We start from the raw sequence: 18,901 nt of genomic DNA on the forward strand, positions 1-18,901 counted from the left end.
AATGAAAAAGAAAAAAATGAAGCTTTTTTTTCTCCACATGATAATGGTGTGACACTGACTGGTGTCAAACTACAAATTTAGCCCGCCGTGTCATTTCATGATGTTGGGAATAAACGAATATCAATTCTCGGAAGAACTATTTGAATTTAGGTTGGAAATGCAAGTCAGTGCTTCAGGCCGGTCTAACGATGTCTTCTGGTGTCAGGTTCGCTCAGGACAATTCTCCCGCCGCATTTGGGGATCCACTCGCCGCATCTCTCTGGTGTCCGCAGGCGAGACCGAATACAACCCCGCCAACGAGAGCGCTGGCAAATGAGAGCGACTCTGACGAGCGCTCGCGGGGATGCTCTCTGACCACAGACTTCTTATGGCTTTCTTTTCACAAGCCTGGGAACTTCTCAGACCAACGGAACACTCAGCACTTTTTTTTTGTTTATGTTATTTTTTTTTCTTATTTTTTTTTCTAATCCGGGAAGAGTTTTATATTTGATTGTGGACTACTGTCTGTTTTTAATCAGCATCATTCCAAAGAGTGGCCTTGTTTTGAAGAGGCAGAAAAGCTTGGCATTTTAGCTTGAAAACTGCTGTACAAACATTTCAGGAAGGAGAGACACACACACACACACACTCACACACCCACAAACATGTACACACCACTTTTTTTTCCCAGTTGCTGTGCCAATGCTTCTTAAAACTCCTGCAAACTTGAAACCCTTTTGAGAGCTGCTTCATGCAATACTGGTGAATACCACCCGATGTCCACCATAGTGCCCAAGCAAGGAACCCTGCTGTCTTTAAAACTGTAATGCTGTTACATTTAAAGCACAAAAAGTGCTTCAATGGTCAAGAAAGTGCCGTACATCCTGTTCGTCGTCGATATTGTTGATTGATGGTCGTCTTGCATATTGTGGCTCGTGTGATGGAACTATTCCCCCCCTCCCCCCCCCCCCCCGCCCCCCTCAACCACATATGCACTACTCCGAAAAAGGTGACATTTCAGGATGACTTCATTGAAACTTCTTTAAACTTTTGAATTCATATGTCTGTTCACTGTTGCTTTGTCTTTCTTTTCGTTGAGCTGAATGGCAAAATTCACAACAGGTGTTTCAATCAATGATCGGACCTATCTATTTCCTGGTCCCATTCGAATTGGTAAACTTCATAATGTTCGCATTTTGACATCATAAGACCACGGCAACAGCTGACTGGCTTCAAACAGGATTTTGGAACTCGGTAATGGGTAAGTCATCAAAGAGTGAATAGTCAACATTTGTCAGAAAAATGTGGTCTGGAATATCCCTATTCAAAAGTTTAGAGAAGGTCAAATGAGGTTGACTTGAAAAGAATACACTGGATTTTAGGTTTGAATACCTCAGAGTGAGTCGCCTGTCGTGCATTCAACCCAAAATGTGCCTTTTTAGCTCATCGGTCCGAGCTCACCATCTGCCTCTGGTATCGAGACACACACATGACTCACATGTGCAGAGGATGGTTTTAATGATGTGAAGTCAAGCGTTGGCTGCTATTGCACTGTTTAGAAAACATCTGAAGTCCGAATGTGAGCTTCAGAGGAATTCTTCCGCTGCGGTTGGAACATGGTAGTTGTTATGCAGTGTCATGACATACCAGCCAACTGTTTGGATCAATGTGAGAAAAACAAAAAAACAGTCGATCAGCATTTGGAAAAAAGCTCCTCCATCCCCACACTTGTTCAGTCTGTTAAAAAAACAAAAACAAAAGGGGTATGTTATATCAAGAAATGTAAAAATGCAATTCGCCTTTTGAATATTGTCCTCCAAAATATGAATGTAACACTTCACCTTGCTATGCATTCATGCTCAAAATTCTTATTGTAAATACACACTGTATATAACGTTTCTGGCGTTGTGTGATTTTAACTTAATGCTTCATGCCAGCACTGCCTTCAATATGAACTTGATTTCTATTATTCAGCCTTTGTATTGTTTTTTTGGTTGTTGTTGTTGTTGAAAATACATTTGACTGTACTTTACTAAGAGTCCAACTGACTTTTTCTTATATCTTATTATACTGTATTTATATCTTCTGAGCAGAGACAAACAGTGGAACTTCCTGCTTGCAATTCGACATAAACCAAAATATTCTTCTGAAGTTGCACACAAATGTACAAATTCTGGGGGGCTCGCAATATAAAATAAAAGAAGAATGTCAGTTTTAAATTGAGTCAACGCAGTAGGAATCCAGGACTGTCCTAATATTTTTGTCCATCACCCACATAAGTGCGGTCAATTAAAAACATGAGGTCGAGCTTTATTTTATGTTGTCATTTAAAATGGTTAACTTTTTTTTATACATTTGTGTCAATTAGGAAAAATGAGATGCCACAAAATGTCTCAGGCTTTTTGTCATTTGCCATTACAGATTATTTTATCGTTTTTTACTCCGGATGTTCAATACCACTTTTTTTAAGACCGATATCAGTACTAGTGCAAACCTTTTACCTACTCACCGATACCAAGTAACCGATACCACAAGTACTTCTGATGCATAATATGTAGTATTAAACCAATGACAGATTATTTTAAAGAACGACCTTTCAATTATTTCTGACCAAAGACAGAGCAGTCACTCTGCAAAAGTCCCAAATAAAACACAAACAAGTAGCTCAGAATTTAGAATCCATTTGTAATAAATTAAACAAAAGTGCAAAATAAAACAGAAAATAAAACTCTTTCAGTTTTCCTCTTTGTTATTTTCCAAAATAATACAGTTGCAACTGTGAACTGTTAAGCATGACACTACAAAGTTGGCAAAGAGGGCTAGGTTGTAGAGTAGAAAATTTAACATTTTACACATTTGGGTTCATAAAGAATGTGCAAAATGCTACCAATCACATGCACAATATCTCGGAACACATTTGTCTTCAAACTTTCCTGTTTATCGTTTTTAATTTTATAAGTATTTCCTTTAAAAGATTCATAGGTGGCTACACTTTGACCTTTAATTCAATGACAGCCACCGTAAGAGGCTCGACTGTACAAAGTCTAATATGACCTGCAGATCCAGTTTTGAGCCCATTTCCCGCCCCTCTTCTCTTATCAGCGAAGGCCGAGACAATGATTCCCGTGTGAAGGGAGGAAGCTGATGCACAGATCCTCCTGTGGCCTAATCCGGGCCTTGCATGCGTCTGTGATGTTAGGCCCGTCGCAGTTGAAAAGGTCACGAGTGAGTAACATTTTACTTCTGGAGGACACTTTGATCTCCTGGTGGTTTGAACATCCTGTCGGCCTCCCCGTAAACACCTCCGGGGTACAATTGAGTGGAGATGTGGAGGTGGGAGGGGGAACGGGGTGATCAAACCAACCTGAACCCCCCCCACAGTCAAATACAAACCACAAAACAGTGAATACGGGAAGTGGAAGAGGAGGGTGAAGGGGGCTACGGTCGTTCTGATGTGGCCTTTGACAATGGTGGGAGGGTTCGACACCTTGCACACACTTACTGGCCCCCCGTCTCCGAGTCTTGAGACGCCCCCCCCCCCCCCACTGGCCCACAGCCCCTCCAGATGTGAAGGCATGCCGAGGGGGTACACACTGTGAAATGCTGCAATTTTGGTGCTGTTCAAGTCCTACAAATAACCACAATCTCCAGATTGCGCCTCCGCCAACGACTTCCTCGTCCCTGAGACCCAGACCACCGTCGTTGTCTACTTCCACTGCCTCTCACGATGCCGAGCAAGGATTTATTCTTTTCGCCCATCTTTTAGTTACACAGAAGCTTTTAATTTGCCTGACGTTCTCAAATGTATTCAACAGGATTTTAATGGTAAGAACCCTTTCTCGGAAGGAAATGTACAAAATTCAGTGAATTTTTGTTTTTAAATAAATGGTGCAACAACAAATCCAATATAAAAGAATACAGACAAAAATTTAAGAACTACATAGATTATTATCAGTTATACATACAATGAAATAATGTTAGAAACTAAAGTGAATAGTGATGAATATTTTTACATTTCATCGTTGACAATAAAAGTATTTCAAAAAGTTGTGTGTGAATATGATTTCTGCAGCACCTGAGACTCTTATCAGTTTATTTGTAGCATAATTGGACATGACAACAATTTCACAGGCTCTCGTATGCACAAGGGGCCAAAAAAAGAACTCCGTGTGACTCCCAAAACATGGTTGGCGTTTTATCAGAGTTGCAATGTTCACCGGGCCTGCGGCTTTGAAGTGCAAGTAGTATTGTGTCTGAGGGCTCTCCCCATTTGTTTGTCTCTGATGTCCGAGGCCCCCTGCCATGCATTTCACTTCACTTTACAAGGTGTGCCATTGAGTTGCCCGCGTTGGTTTGCTAATCTTTTCAATTGCAGAGATCAAACATGGACATCTTCCGGAGGGGGATGCCGTTTCATTCGCGTGCTCCTCTTTTGTTGCTGATAACAAGTGATCACAGGCCAGCAATGACTATCTTGAAGCTTTAATGACGCTTAATCTCACTCCACTTTTACAATGTCGACATGTGCGACACAGCCCATAAAGTAACAAATATTCATATTTCTAAATCACATGTAGTCTACTGCTGACGACTTCGATTTCAGCAGATGATTTGTGATAACCAGGCATGACGAAATAGATGCTTTGACACTTGATGTAGTATGCCTTGGATCATGAACCATTGCTTTCATAGATACATAACTAGGTAATGTATTGTAGTTATTATCTTTGAAACATGATGTGGTGTACTTTGGCTCCAAAACTGTTCCTTTTCCTATACACAATACAATACAATACAAATATGTAATGCGTTATTATCGTTGACAAATGATGTGGTATACTTTGGATCATTTCCCTTTGTGTGAATAGCTATCCAGTATACATGGGGCATTTATTGTCGTTGACATGTGATGTCGTATGCTTTGGATCATGAGCTTTTTACATTTTTAGGCCTGTTCACAGGGAGAACAAATATTGAGATCAGCTTATTAGGGTAAATAAAGAATATATCGGTGCAGAGTCTGACGGCAAAAAAAAGATTTCGAGCAAGCCAGTCGTACGAGATACCACGCCCCTTCAGGGATGCAGCCAATCAGGAGGCCCGTGTGAGGTCCGAGGACATGGGAGGAGGAAAATGTTTAAGCCCAGCTCCCCGCAACTTTTCTCGCCTGTGCTGTGGAGCAGCAGCGGAGCACACTAACACGGCCGGCGCATCCTGCAAGCTTAAACAAAAGAAACTTTGTGCCTATCGCTCCAAAACGGACGGTGCAGTAATGACCGAGGGACTCTGAACGCATCCCTGTCTGTCTGAAAAGACAAGACGAGAGTTTTGTTGGACTATGAGCGAATCTTTGGGCTTTGCCGAGCAAAGCAGACGATCTTTTTTTGACAACTTAACGTCCTTTTTTAAACATTTTTGGATGAGATTCTTCTGGTTTTGACCTTTTTCCTTCCATCGTTCATCACACGAAAAATCCTAAAATGGGACCACTTCTCGTCTGCGTGGTTATTCTACTCAAAGTAAGAAAAAAAGTCATTACAATTGACAGTAATACCCCCCCCCCCCCTCCCCGCTCCCGTTTTACGGTTTATCAAACCAACTATGGTATAATTTTGATAGTTAGTTATAATACAGCAAAATAAGTAACTCAAAGTCTAATTCACAATGTATTTTTACATTAAGTGACAAAAGCAGTCACCGTTAATGGGACTTAATAGTTTCTCTCCTTTGTGGCACACTTCCTGCAATCACACACACGCACACACACACACACACACACACACACACACACGCACACGCACGCACACGCACACGCACACGCACACACACACACACACTACTAACAGCCTGCTGGGAAGTTTTCATTATGGAAAACATTTTCTCTCTTTTTGGCAGGGATTAATGTATTTATCTGTCCATCCATTACCCGAGCCGCTTATGTGAAAAATAAGAACGCCACATGGCACTTTATTTTCCACCATCAGCCATCATAATTGGCAACAGCTGAAATAAAGCAGCTTGTAAATTCGTTATACTCTTTCAAGTCATAAGAATGATTTATGACGGATAAGTGAAGTTGCAACGTGACATCACGTGTTACTATTGTTGTTATGAAAATCAATTATAATGGATAACGGAGTCCTACAGTCACAGAAATCTGCCAGCCCAAATGGCCTGGGGCTTGTAGTCTTGTCTGAATTTGCCCCCTCAGTGAAAACACTTTATCAGATCAAAGCGATATATGTATGTAGTTGACATGTATGCAGTTGTTTTCAGAACAGGGCTTAGTGCCTTCTCAGAGGCATCTTTTTTGAAGATTCTTACTGTTGTGTGCCTGCCAGGCCAATAGTGGGCGATGTCACTTTGTGAAGTAGCATAGGCGAATGCGCGCTAAGTAGTTGCTTTTCCTGAGTGTCGACTGGGTGAATCTGTCGACTACACCTAACAGCAGACTAATGCCGTAAATGTTGAAAATTTTTCATTTTTTAGGCCATTTTTCACTAAGTTGCGGGATTCTTGCACATGCGCAGACCCCAACACGCTCAAAAGCAGCACTAAGAATTTGTTAGCACTTAAACCAAATTACTCAATTGTTTCACAAAATACAAATGTGTTTAATGTATGTGTAAAATTGATTAGTTGATGAACATTTTAATTTCATTATTAACAATAGGTCAACATTCACTGAGATAAATATGGTAAATAAAAACAATAAATACCTAATTTTAAAAAAGCAAAATAAATGCCAAAATCACTCTTGATAACAGAATGAGGCAGGCCACATGTGGCCCTGAAGTTATTGAGCCAAGGCACATACTTTTAGTTCTAAAAATCCCCCCTCAAAGAAATGTCACAAAAAGTGGTTAACACATGTCAATGGTATATTTTCTGCCATCTAGTAGAATATCTTTATATTTGTTCTGTCTGTCATCATAAGATTCTGGTCTAGGTAGATGGGCAAGGATACACTATATGTTATACTAAATAAAAACATTTCTGACTAATTTAGTGATGTTTGATCATTTTCCACGGCACAGTTTAAAAGCTCTCACGGCACACTAGTCTGCCCCAGCACACTGGTTGGGAATCACTGACCTAGGCCCCTACTTTGCCCACCCAGCACGAGACCATAAATACAGTACAAGGAGTAACTTTCTAATTTTCCATCCACTATCTGAACCGCATACTCTCTCCGTTTTCCACTGCAAACACACTGGTCATGTCAACAAACTTCCAATAGTTTTTTTCAATTACACACAAAGTGGTGTAAACAGCCCGCACTTTTAATCGAGTCCTCTCATTGTTACTTTGGGCATCTCGCTGTGAAAATGGGGCCTCACGCTCAGCATCGCTGGGGTCTGGATATCCGGAGTTGAGCAATTATCCCTATTTTCTCCCACATTGTGGCCCATATAAAGTGTGTGTGTGTGTGTGTGTGTGTGTGTGTGTGTGTGGTGGGGGTTCGGTTCGTTAGTTAGTGTGTTATCACAGCACGTACAATGAGCAGAATTCTCCACGAGGGGGAAGGGGTGCATTGTAAATTTCAAGCACTTCACCAACTCTTTCATGCAAGATGACGAGTCACTCCTGTTTGATTTACAATCATAGTTTCGCACAAGCAAGCATCGTTTAATTTGTCCCTCATGCTCCCGATATATACTAATGACAGTAAACAGCATGAAGGAGGGGTGGTCTGCAATGTTACCCCCCCCCCCCAACCTTAACCCCTTGCCAAGCCCAGGCATGCTTTTTGTGCTGAAAGAAGTCCTGTCTTGTTTGCATCCGCGGGCTGACAGTGGAGTTCACGGGTCAGTGTGCTCACGTGAAGGCAAGTGTGAGTGCATCCTTTTGTGTGTTTATTTTCACGCAGATTAAGTTAACTGCTGAGAGGCCATCACATGTGCTTAAAAAGAGAGCTTTGACTCACTTCAAAGCACACAGAAAATGTTAGCTTGGCTGCGCATGAGCATGTGTGCGTGTGTGTTGACTGAGGGACTCCGGCAGCCGTGCAGTAGAAAGCCCCCACATTGAAAGCCCCACTCCTCGGTGGTCCGTCTATTCCCAGTGGGGACTCCCTTCAAATTGCAACTTTTTCATACCCTAATGGAAAAAAGCAACTGCGCCCCCCCCCACCCCCTTTTTTTGCTTCTTTTTCAAATCTGACTCTGTCGCCCTTAAGGCAGCAGATAAGCTCCACTGTGCTTGAGTGCGTGCACAGCCACTTAAAGCCTCCTTGAAATGTACACTCAAAGTCACGGCAGGATGTTTAATGGCAGTTCAGTGCTTGATTTGGATCTTTTTTAGGAAAGGATTGTCAATTTGGAGTGATGGAAAAACTCACATCTCTTGAATGCAAAAAGGATTTATGTTGGCGACAGTTAATCTCTGGAACGGTTTCATGATAAATATGAACAAATTGGTGCTTGGCGACCAGAACAGACAACGTGTGACCTAGGTGGTGGGTGGGTTTAAGAGGATTTTCATCGCTTCTGGCATAAGTTCCTGGGACACAAATGGAAAAATACACAATGAGACGCAAAAATGACACATGTCAACGTCTCTGAATGTAACAAATGAGGAGGATGTAGTAAAAGTTGCCTGAGTGAGGACAATTTATGATTTCCCGACATGATGTAACACTTCACAACAAGTCGCAAGTGGCAGATAGTGAAAAAGACTGAGCTGTTTACTGTCAAACTAAACGTAAAACAAGGGTAATTACACATTGTGCATTAGAAGCAACCACATAACTGCATTTAAGTCCACTAATTTAATGCTAAGGCATAATGGGAAACAGCTAGGATGGGCTAACAAGTTGCATACACGGGGCAGTGTTACAACACTTCAAGCAACTTGAACACAAACAATGCAGCAACACATGTAGACAGTTATCCTCTGTGTAAAACTCCTCATATTACTGCAGGGTCACTTGAAGAAGCTGCCCCTCTCTGGTCAAGTTGTGCACACTTAAAGGAGCTGCAATGAATTAATCATGACGCCCATATTCTCTTTGTAACTTTTGCAATCGATCTTTATTTGTTTACACCATAGCACCAAGCGGTGCAGCATAGTTGGAAATAGCAGAGTGTTTCTAAATGTAATTTGAATATACAGTATTACAATTTAATTAAATGTATTTTAATATGCGGTGGCCCGGTGGTCCAGTGGTTAGCGCGTCGACCTCACTGTGCAGAGGTTGTGGGTTCGATCCCGGCTTCGGCCTTCCTGTGTGGAGTTAGCATGTTCTCCCCGGGCCTGCGTGGGTTTTCTCCGGGTACTCCGGTTTCCTCCCACATTCCAAAAACAAAAAAAATTGTCCCTAGGTGTGAGTGTGAACGTGGATGATTGTTTGTCTCTGTGTGTCCTGCGATTGGCTGGCAACCGGTTCAGGGTGTCCCCCGCCTACTGCCCGAAGACGGCTGCGGTAGGCTCCAGCAACCTCCACGACCTTTGTGAGGATAAAGCGGATCGGAAAATGGATGGATGGAAAGCATTTTAATATGAGGGAAAAAGTAACACCATGCCTTGGCCACCAGGGGTCTGCCTAAAGAAATTCATAGCAAATCCTGAAGACTGTCACAGCGCACTTCAGTAGTTGTTTCTGACAGAGGATAAAGAGTGTGTGAGTAGTAATATTTTCTGTCCTCATGTGGTTGCTTCACCATTTGTGTTCAAATATCTATTTCTTAAAGGGTTATAACCACAGAAACATCTACTGCATGACGGTTTCGCTAACCTGTCAATGGCATTTTCATTGTGTTCACATTAAGCAGGCAGATTTTCATAATGTACAGTATGTGGGCAGTTGAAATAGAAAAAGTGTAAAGTTTAAACTTGAACTGGGCAATGAGTGGCAATGAACAGCTTGAAGCAAGCGTTTGGCCACTTTTTTGAGGAATTGCTTCCTATCGGCGGCTTGCTGTGAAGTTTTTGGCCACCATTTACTGCTCGCAACTCAAGAAAAGAAATCTGCCGATTGAGTGACGATTCAGTTTTTGAAAAACGTGCACGTCGGGTCACTTGTCGTTTGAGACATGTACATTAATTCACAATGAATCATGATTCTATATTCAATATGAAATACCTAAAACTGAACCATTCACTCGGTCTTCCTCTCAAGTACAAGTGAAATAAAAAAGTTCCTTTACTCCCCCAATTCAAACTTGTCGTTAAAAAAAAACAACAACAACAAACACCTGCCTGTATTGCATTCTCATTCTACCCAACTTGAAATTGCCCATAATGTCTCGTCTGCACATTAACAAGTCATCTGCTCAAAATTCTGCTGGTAAACATTAGCTGTGATTCCATTCAGAAAGTGGATAATGGCTTAGTCACCAGTCTGCCGCGCAGATGAGTGTGAGATGGACGCCTCATTTCATTGCGCGCTTGCGTGGGCACTGCCAGGCCGCTTTGACAGCTCTGGCCTGATTCTGGATTCAAACTCACTCAGGTGATGTGAGACCCCCGAACAGAGCCACCATCTCCAAATAAAAATAGAAGTCGAGATTTAAGAGGAGTTCAATCTGTTTTCTGTGCTCCAAACGCCGTCCTGGTCCGGCAAATCCAAACATCTGACTAGTTTGTGCCGGATGCCGTTGGCTCCCCACACCATCCCCCCACGCCATAATTCGTCTGATCTGGGTTTTGTGGCAGGCTGGTGCTCAGATATCATCAAGCTCCTCTGAAAGGCCCACACTCAGCCAGGGTGTTGTTTTTGGATCCAGGGCAAGCCCCCAATTCTAAACGCTTTCTGCAGTCATATCAGCTTTGGAGCCTTTTGGGTTGACGGCGTGTATTTGAAAAGGGGCCTTTCGGTTCGATGTGCTGCAGGTTCACACACGTCCTTGGCGTTTCTTCAGACCTCGGAGTTAAAGAGAGATATCAGCGGGTTGTTTGGCTGTGGCTTTTCTCCCTTTAGGTTAGTTGTTAGACATCTGTTAGCTCTCGTCAGACCCCCTCCGGGGCACGGCGGGCCAATCTGCCTCTAAATGTGTGCGTGTTTAAGATGCCTGCCGAAGGGGAGTAGTGAAATAGTAAGCCTCATCCACACACCTGCAGGGCTCTTGGGGACTTCAAAGGTCTCGCTCTCCCTCGAGACAGACACTCGCATGCTGGGCAGCCGCGTGCAACCGACACCCTCGCCTTAGGCTGGTCATGTCCCCCTTGAAATTTCTCCCCCCCACCTCCCACGTCTTTCTCCGGAGAAATCACACAAAGTCCAGCCTTTGTCATTCGTTCTCCGTGAGCCGGAGGTGTCGGAGCTCTTCTTCCGTCCTCCTTTTCCCTCGCTTCCCCCTCTTATTCTTCGCAGCGCTCCATAGCCATCTGATTAAAGCCAGCCTCTGCTCTCAGGCGCCAAACCCTGCTGCACAATCTGTTAGGAATGTCTGATCTATCCCTCATGTCATAACTCACGCTGGGCTCTCCATTACCCACTTGTAGATAAGGCCTCTGAGCACTTTAATGGGGCCAAAACCGTGGCAGATGAAAAGATTAAATAGGAGTAAAAAAAAAAAAAAAAGACCCCATTTCAGTCACTCACTGCCCTGTTTTGTTCTTGTTTTTTTTATTGCCCATGAGCGTGTCATTTCGCAAATGTGGGGCAAGCCAAAAAAAAAACATATGAACATTCAAAATGATGAGCAACAACGGGACTTTAATTAAACCATCATTTCTAAACTCACATGCCAGTTATCACTGATCTCGGTGGAAACGTTTTTCAATAGGGACAGGCCAGTAAAAAACACAGGTAGGAATTTTGGGACGATACCGGCGTTATTTTAAGTCACAGTATTGGGTACTCATAGAGGCTGCCGGTATCAGCCACTGATACTTAAGGCAAAAATCAATCTGACATTAAGTCCTCCTCGGCGAATTCGGCACTATACTTTGACAGTCTGCCCCATCGGCGAGTCATCATCTGTGTTCGAAAGAAAGATCTTTCCACACAGTTATTTGTCAGTGTACTGGTATCGGTCTGAAAAAAAGTGTTATCGAACATCTCCACTTTTGAAATTGACAACGTATAATGCATTTTCTGTGAGGCAGTGAGAGTTTTTTCACTGACATGTATGCATTCTTATGCGTCATTTCTTACATTATTGATGAACAATGATTTAACAGGAGGGAACAGATAAATATCAGTTGGCGACACTTGATTTAAAAAAAGAAATTCTATGAAAGTTTCACTCCTGAACCCTTTCATTGTAAATCACAGTGTCCTTTGTTTCACTTTTAATGTGAGGTGCAGCTGCCCTAAGGGGAGCTTGAGAAAAATAAAGAAAAACAGTTCGGGCAATCGATTTATTGTTTTGTTTTGTAAGTAAGGTGGTCCCAAAATAGGATGCACAAAATCAATGTGATAGAATTTGCATTTGCTTTTCAGACAGTGATATGAAAAGCAGAACCGTCCATACGGGCTACATAATTACTTTGCTTCAGACTACCATGACTTCGTAAATTCTCTTACTTTAAATTTCTTGCAATTACATTTTAAGTTGTTGTTAAACTGACCTGTTGTTTTATTTGGTAAATGTTAAATCAAACAAAAAAATGTAGCTTACACCCTAACCTCCTTGAAAGCCCTAATATTGAATTTTGTCGTGTTTCCTCCCAGGCTGTCTCTGGTGATGCTTGCGCCAGCGGACAGTTGACCGAATCTGGCGAGTGTTGCAGTGTTTGTCCCGCTGGCTTTGGAGTGATGGTGGAGTGCGGTAAAGAAGATACCAAATGCACGCCATGCCCACAGGGTAAGCAATTATCTTCTAGTGTTACCCCACTAATACCGAAGACTTGTCTAATTGCTGCCTTTGTCCGTGCAAGAAGCGCATGTCAGACTAACAGACGGCCTGTGTCATCTTTCTCGCAGGAACTTTCTCCTCCTCCGAAGACCTCGGCCGTTGCCTCCCGTGCTCAAAGTGCCCGTACGGCGTCCCCACTTTTGCGGCGTGCTCCGCCGTCGAAGACACACAATGCGAATGCGACAGCGGCTTCTTCTACTTTCGAGCATATGGCCTGTGCGCGCCTTGTTCCAAATGCAAGCGTGGCGAGGGGGCGGCGCAGGAGTGTGGTCCCAAAGGGGACACACAGTGCCGGCTCTGTGGCCCGGGAACCTTCTCTGAAGAGCACGCTAACACCAAACCGTGCCAGAGCTGCACCCAGTGCACGGAGAGCGAGGTGGAGATCCGGGCCTGCATGCCTAACTCGGACACACTCTGCATGGGTAAGTCGCGAGGAAAATATAGAGGGAGAAAAGAAGGAAGAAAACTGAAGGCGTGTTTACACCACAATGACCTTGGAGGAACGGCAACTAAGCGCTACACTCCTGTGCACCATGTCGTTTCAGAAATACGATAGTGGGACATTAAAGCAAAGCAGCGAGACTGTGTGCAATTTACCATTTAAAACAAATTTACAAAGATGTAATACACGCCAACCTTTATTCATTTCCTTCCATTATAAATATGAATGGGCAACTGTGGGGCAAACCAACGATCAATTAATCCATTCATTGATTTTCCAAATGTTTTTTGAAACATTTTAAATTTGGTTGGAGAATCTGTCTGAAGCTATTGCGTTATAAACACACAGCTAATATCCATCCATCCATCCATTTTCCGAACCGCCTGATCCTCACTAGGGTCGCGGGGGGTGCTGGAGCCTATCCCAGCCGCCTCCGGGCAGTAGGCGGGGGACACCCTGAATCAGTTGCCAGCCAATCGCAGGGCACAAAGAGACGAACAACCATCCACGCCCACACTCACACCTAGGGACAATTTAGAGTGTCCAATCAGCCTGCTATGCATGTTTTTGGAATGTGGGAGGAAACCGGAGCACCCGGAGAAAACCCACGCAGGCCCGGGGAGAACATGCAAACTCCACACAGGGAGGCCGGAGCTGGAATCGAACCCGGTACCTCCACACTGTGAAGCCGACGTGCTAACCACTGGACTACCGGGCCGCCCTACAGCTAATATCTTTCTTTCTATCTATCTATCTATCTATCTATCTATCTATCTATCTATCTATCTATCTATCTATCTACTGCTAATATCTATCGAGCTAGCTAGCTAGCTAGCTCGCCAGATGTTTCGCCAGCTTTTCATCTACCAAGCTCATTTGTGTGCTATGGCAAATAATCCAATTTCATTTCATTTGTCAAAAAATATATATACTTTTCATAATGGGCTGTTGTTACTCATGTGTGTCCTCCGTTTTCAGTCAGAAATGGTCATGATGTGTTTTTTTGAAAACTTCCACTTTGAAAACAGTTTTCTCATGTACGTTCCAAAGCGCTGATGTCGTGTGAAGGAACGGCCAAAACGACAGTTTCGATCACATGAAACAAATGTCACATAAATGGCCTCTGAGAAACAAAAAGAATCTGAAAGTAGTGGGAGGGCTTTAGAGGGAAAAACATGGACATGTGGTCAACATCTGAATCCACACCTTAGCAGAACTGCAGAACTTCCCAACCGGGAAGCTGCACCAGAGAAGAAAAAAGAACTGTAGTTAAGCGCTTGGAGGTTAACTGCTCCAAGGACCAAATTGGAGACGAGCCATTGGACTCGTCTCCTGCCTTCCAAATTACTGCACCGGCTCTCTAGGAGTCAGGTCATCTGTACACATGTCGTGACTCTTTGACCTGCGAAGGGTCACCAAAGTTGCTGGTGGCTTTTGAGCCTAAAATAGTCAAACCACAGGCAGACAGACAAACGCTGGGAAAATGGGGGAATGCAAGATTTCAAACCTCAGGGGAGCTCAACGCCTGATACAATCACTCAGTGAAGGGTTGTGCATTTGGTACCTGGGCCTTCAGTAGAGATTTAGCAGACTACCCTGTACAGTCACAGAGCAATACTTATCCAATAACTTGACAAAACACATGAAACAATGAAATATAATGCATCATACTCACTACAGATGCTAATTGTGAAATTTAGTTTTGTGCCCTGATCGCTCCAGATGGCTTTTGCCAGGTGAAATTTTTTCCTGGAATTAGTTTCGCTCCGACTAACCAATCAGGAGACATAAAAATGAGAGCCACCGCGCTGGTCCTGTGAGGATAAATTTGAAATCTGATCTGGTTAAAGAAACAACCTGACTGTTAACATTTTGTCTTGAAGTGACCCAACTTTCGAGCGTTTTGGGAAACCTGATAGACAAACAATAAAGCTCAGATTGTAGACAGACATAATAGTACTCAAAGGCATACACTCCTTTATGAAACATGATTAATATTACTGCGACTTATTGAATCACGCAGTTGCGAAATTCTTCTTTATGTATGATGTACATCTGTATTATACTGCCCCCTGGTGGCCAGGGTACACACACCAGAAGGAGCTCATTGATGGGCATTGAAGCAGGAAATCATGATGCATTCACTGTTTAATGCTTCAAGTTTTATTGCATTGTCGTGTCATTTTCCCGACATGATTTTTATCAAGTATAACATTACAGTTCTGTAGCATGCTATTTTTCATATTAAAACATTTAGAAGGTGTTTTTTGAAGGGCTGAAATGGATGAATGACATTACCGTTCATTTCACAAGCGAAAGATGATTTGCGATATGAGTGTTTTCAGTTACGAGCGTAGTCACGTAACTAATCATTCTCATTTGCCAAGGCATGAAATATGATTTTAGTTACGTCGGCCAGCGCTCCTGATTCTGACAGCTGTGGTCGGATTTGTTTGACATGGCAACACAAGGAGGCTAAAATAAAAAAATAAAAAAAACACAACCTTTAACATTCATATCCGCGACTGAAAGCAGTCCAGCGAAGAAAAACATTACAAGATGAGGGCTGATGGGAATGAATTAATCACATTTTATGGCACAAATATCATTGAAGTTGGAAAATAGGCCAGTGCTTCAGATTGCCGAGCACAGAAGGCCTCTTCTCAACACAATTCACAAGTTCTTTTCTGCATATACAATAACGGCACTTCTCTCGTCAGATAAAAAGCTGCACATTCTCTCCGATGGGTCCCGCGACTCTCCGAGCAAGTCCGGTATAGAAGATGTGACGCCAGGCGCAGAAAGTTTTGCTCCAGGGACCCCCAAGTTCACCCCCCAGGGTGAGAAAAGCAGCAACAACATCCTGGTTTACGTGTCCGTGCTGGCTGCGGTGGTCCTCGGCCTGCTCGTCTACGTGGCTTACAAGTGGTAAGTCTTCATCAGGGATCGCGTCCTTGTATGGGCATAAGAAGGATTCTAGAGAAAAGGCTAGTTTTGTTGACATTGTTTTCTCTCCTCGTCGCAGCTGGCGATCGTGTAAACAGAAGAAGGCCCTGTCAAAGATGCGCGCTGCCGAGTTGGGAGCATCTCCAGAGGGAGAGAAGCTACAAAGTGACAGCGGAGTTTTTCTCGACTCGCAAAGTCTGCAAGACAATCAGCCCTGCAAAGGTGCGGTAAGACACCGACGAGTGCGCATTTATAGCGAGGATTCAAAACCATTTATTTAAGCCTTTCATGCACCCTATAACCTGATAACATGATAAGATGTCCACTGTAGTAACTGATGTCCCTGAACAGGTTAAAAATGTGTTTTTTTCCAAAAGTCGAACTTTCACCTGCTAAAATGCTTTAGGAAAAAATACGACACCGCCTGTTTACAATACGAGGTGTCTGGGAGACTTTTGAACTGTCTTTGTTTACAAAAACAAACTTGAATGTAACGCCAAAGAATCCTAATTTCTAGCAGCACCAACTCGGAAACCTTCACATTTACCCATTGCCTCGCATGACCGTGAATGAGGTCATTTAAAATGCTTTCATTATCCTACCCAGCGCGGTCAGAACAGATGAATAGCTTTTGTGGCCAGAGTTTTCTCTGCAAATGTATTATCTGAAAAACAACATGACTAATGTTTTTCTTCTGTTGCATGTCAAGTCTGGGTCTGAAACAAATCATTCGAGTAAGGCCTTCCAATGTCTTATGCCCTCCACCGCCCATAGGTACAAAAAGGGACAGCAAGCAGGACACCCGCCTGTACATCAACCTGGCGCCCGCCAGACAGGAAGAAATCGAGCGCCTCCTGCAGGAAGGAGCGGGCGGCGGCTGGCGGCAACTGGGTCAAGCGCTGGGGTATGAAACCGAACAGCTGGACCTGTTTGGGCATGGCGAGGCCCCCGCGCACACCCTGCTCTCCAACTGGGCTCTGAAAGAAGGCTCCACTCTGGGACTGCTGTGTTCGGCACTGGCTCGCATCGAGAGGCCCGACGTGGTCTCGGCTATAAACTGCCCCACGCAGGGTGTCTCGGTAGTTTGATACGGTGCCCCCGCCCCCCACCCACCCACACCCACACACACACACGCAAACACACAGGCCCACTCACGCCACTCAGACTATCGAGCATGCCAGTGGTTGTTTGGTGGTCCTGAAAATTTCAGATTCTTTCTAATCAACAGGAAAAAGGTATTACACCCACAAAGTGCCATTTTACTGAAGGATTTCCTCAAGTGCCTTAATCAGAATTATTTCCTTTCGTTTTCATCTATAATAACCTCCACAGGCTACATAATATATCTACAATTGGAACCGTCAATGTGGACTATTCATTCATTTGTAATATTCTGGACATTGTTCTTTTTTTATTTTCTTTCCATGTATAAGGCCGACACAGGAGCCCATTTTTAAGTCATCCATGCCTACAAAGAGATTCACAGTTAATTATGAGAATTTCTCCCAAAAGGCCTCTTGTTTGAACACGTGACACTAGAGAAAGACTGAAAACTAGATTGCATGCATAAAGGAGATCATTGTTGACATAAAACACTTAAAATGTCCGTATCGGCGTGTGACATGTTCTATTGTTTTGTTCTGCGTTGGTATTTCAAAAACAGCAAATTTCAAGAATGAGGCAGTTTAATGGCTGATAGTAACACTACTTGGAGCGCTTCCTCGCCGTGATTGTAAATATTCGAAATGTTTTCTGGCAGTAGCACACGGCGAGTTTCAGATGATGAGAACTGACGAAAGGGATTACGACTGAACATCTTCCCTTTTTACTTCCTGTATTTATTTTACGACCATTTCAAGTTTGAATCTTTCCGTGCTACGACACTATGTGATGTCTTCAGATGGTTTCGTTCCATTTTCTAATGCCGGTCATATATGTTTTTTTTTTTTTTTGTCTTTGTCCTTTTGTTTATTTTTTTTGTCATTCAATGAATAAATCATTTGTAATGAAAACGGAATATATTAGTCAATGATCTTGCTCTCTCTTAATGTATTGATGAATGGGTTTGTATGTCTTTAACCCTTTCATGCACCCTGGAACCTGATAACGTGATAAAGCTGTCCACTGTCGTAACCGCTGTCCCTGAAAGGGTTAAAAGTGTCTTTAAAGACCTTTAAAAAATTCAAGGTCTATTTCTGTCTTGTTTGGATAAGATCTCTGACATGAAGTTACCAAATATGTATCCCTCCCGTTTTTGCTAGAACTCTAAAATGATCTGCAGGTTTCCCCATGCAACACGGGTACACCAGCAGATGAGACAGCAGGCCCAATAATGTTTGAGTCACTTAATTTTAACCCTGGAGAACCCAAGAACCCTTTTCTTCTTTGGAAAATGATGAATTATATATTAAATGACTGCTATAAGTTCACTTAACACCAAAATATGTTTTTTTTTTAAATATTTAATGCTTTGATCCTAATTTAGGATTAGGGCCAAATTTGACCCTTTGGGATTTAAGGGTAGCATTTGAATAGCAGAATTTATAGGGGCCAAATTGGACCCAGTGGGTTCTCCAGGGTTTTAAGTGGTGCCTCGATTGAATATTTCACAGTGTTTGTTGCTGTCTTTTGGGCTGCCCTCTTCTTCATTTGTTCTGCTGACCTTCTTGGAAATGTGAAGGCGATTGTCAAGTTGGCCTGCAGTCGACAATCGTGGGCTCTTTGTCACTCA

At 43.1% G+C, this 18,901-nt stretch overlaps 2 protein-coding genes across 5 annotated transcripts in view; both read left to right on the forward strand.

The window, feature by feature from the left end:
- The window catches only part of nbeal2 (neurobeachin-like 2), a 40,265-nt gene extending 38,254 nt beyond the window's left edge, over positions 1 to 2,011 (forward strand). For all 4 annotated transcript variants that reach the window (XM_086113118.1, XM_086113119.1, XM_086113122.1 and 1 more), the window contains one exon: positions 206 to 2,011. In XM_086113118.1, coding sequence (XP_085969244.1) covers positions 206 to 316 — 111 coding nt within the window. In that variant the 3' untranslated portion in view covers positions 317 to 2,011. The remainder of the gene's footprint in view (positions 1 to 205) is intronic.
- Positions 2,012 to 5,161: 3,150 nt separating this feature from the next.
- On the forward strand, positions 5,162 to 18,187 carry nradd (neurotrophin receptor associated death domain). The gene is made up of 6 exons (XM_086114589.1): positions 5,162 to 5,498; positions 12,599 to 12,731; positions 12,851 to 13,204; positions 15,945 to 16,152; positions 16,250 to 16,392; positions 16,945 to 18,187. Exons 1-6 carry the CDS (start codon positions 5,460 to 5,462, stop codon positions 17,256 to 17,258), a joined length of 1,191 nt encoding a protein of 396 aa, XP_085970715.1. The 5' UTR covers positions 5,162 to 5,459; the 3' UTR covers positions 17,259 to 18,187.
- Positions 18,188 to 18,901: the final 714 nt, after the last annotated feature.

The sequence above is a fragment of the Hippocampus guttulatus genome, chromosome 6 (assembly GCF_054856545.1).
Source record: "Hippocampus guttulatus isolate MCC_2025c chromosome 6, RoL_Hgut_1.0, whole genome shotgun sequence".
NCBI lineage: Eukaryota > Metazoa > Chordata > Actinopteri > Syngnathiformes > Syngnathidae > Hippocampus > Hippocampus guttulatus.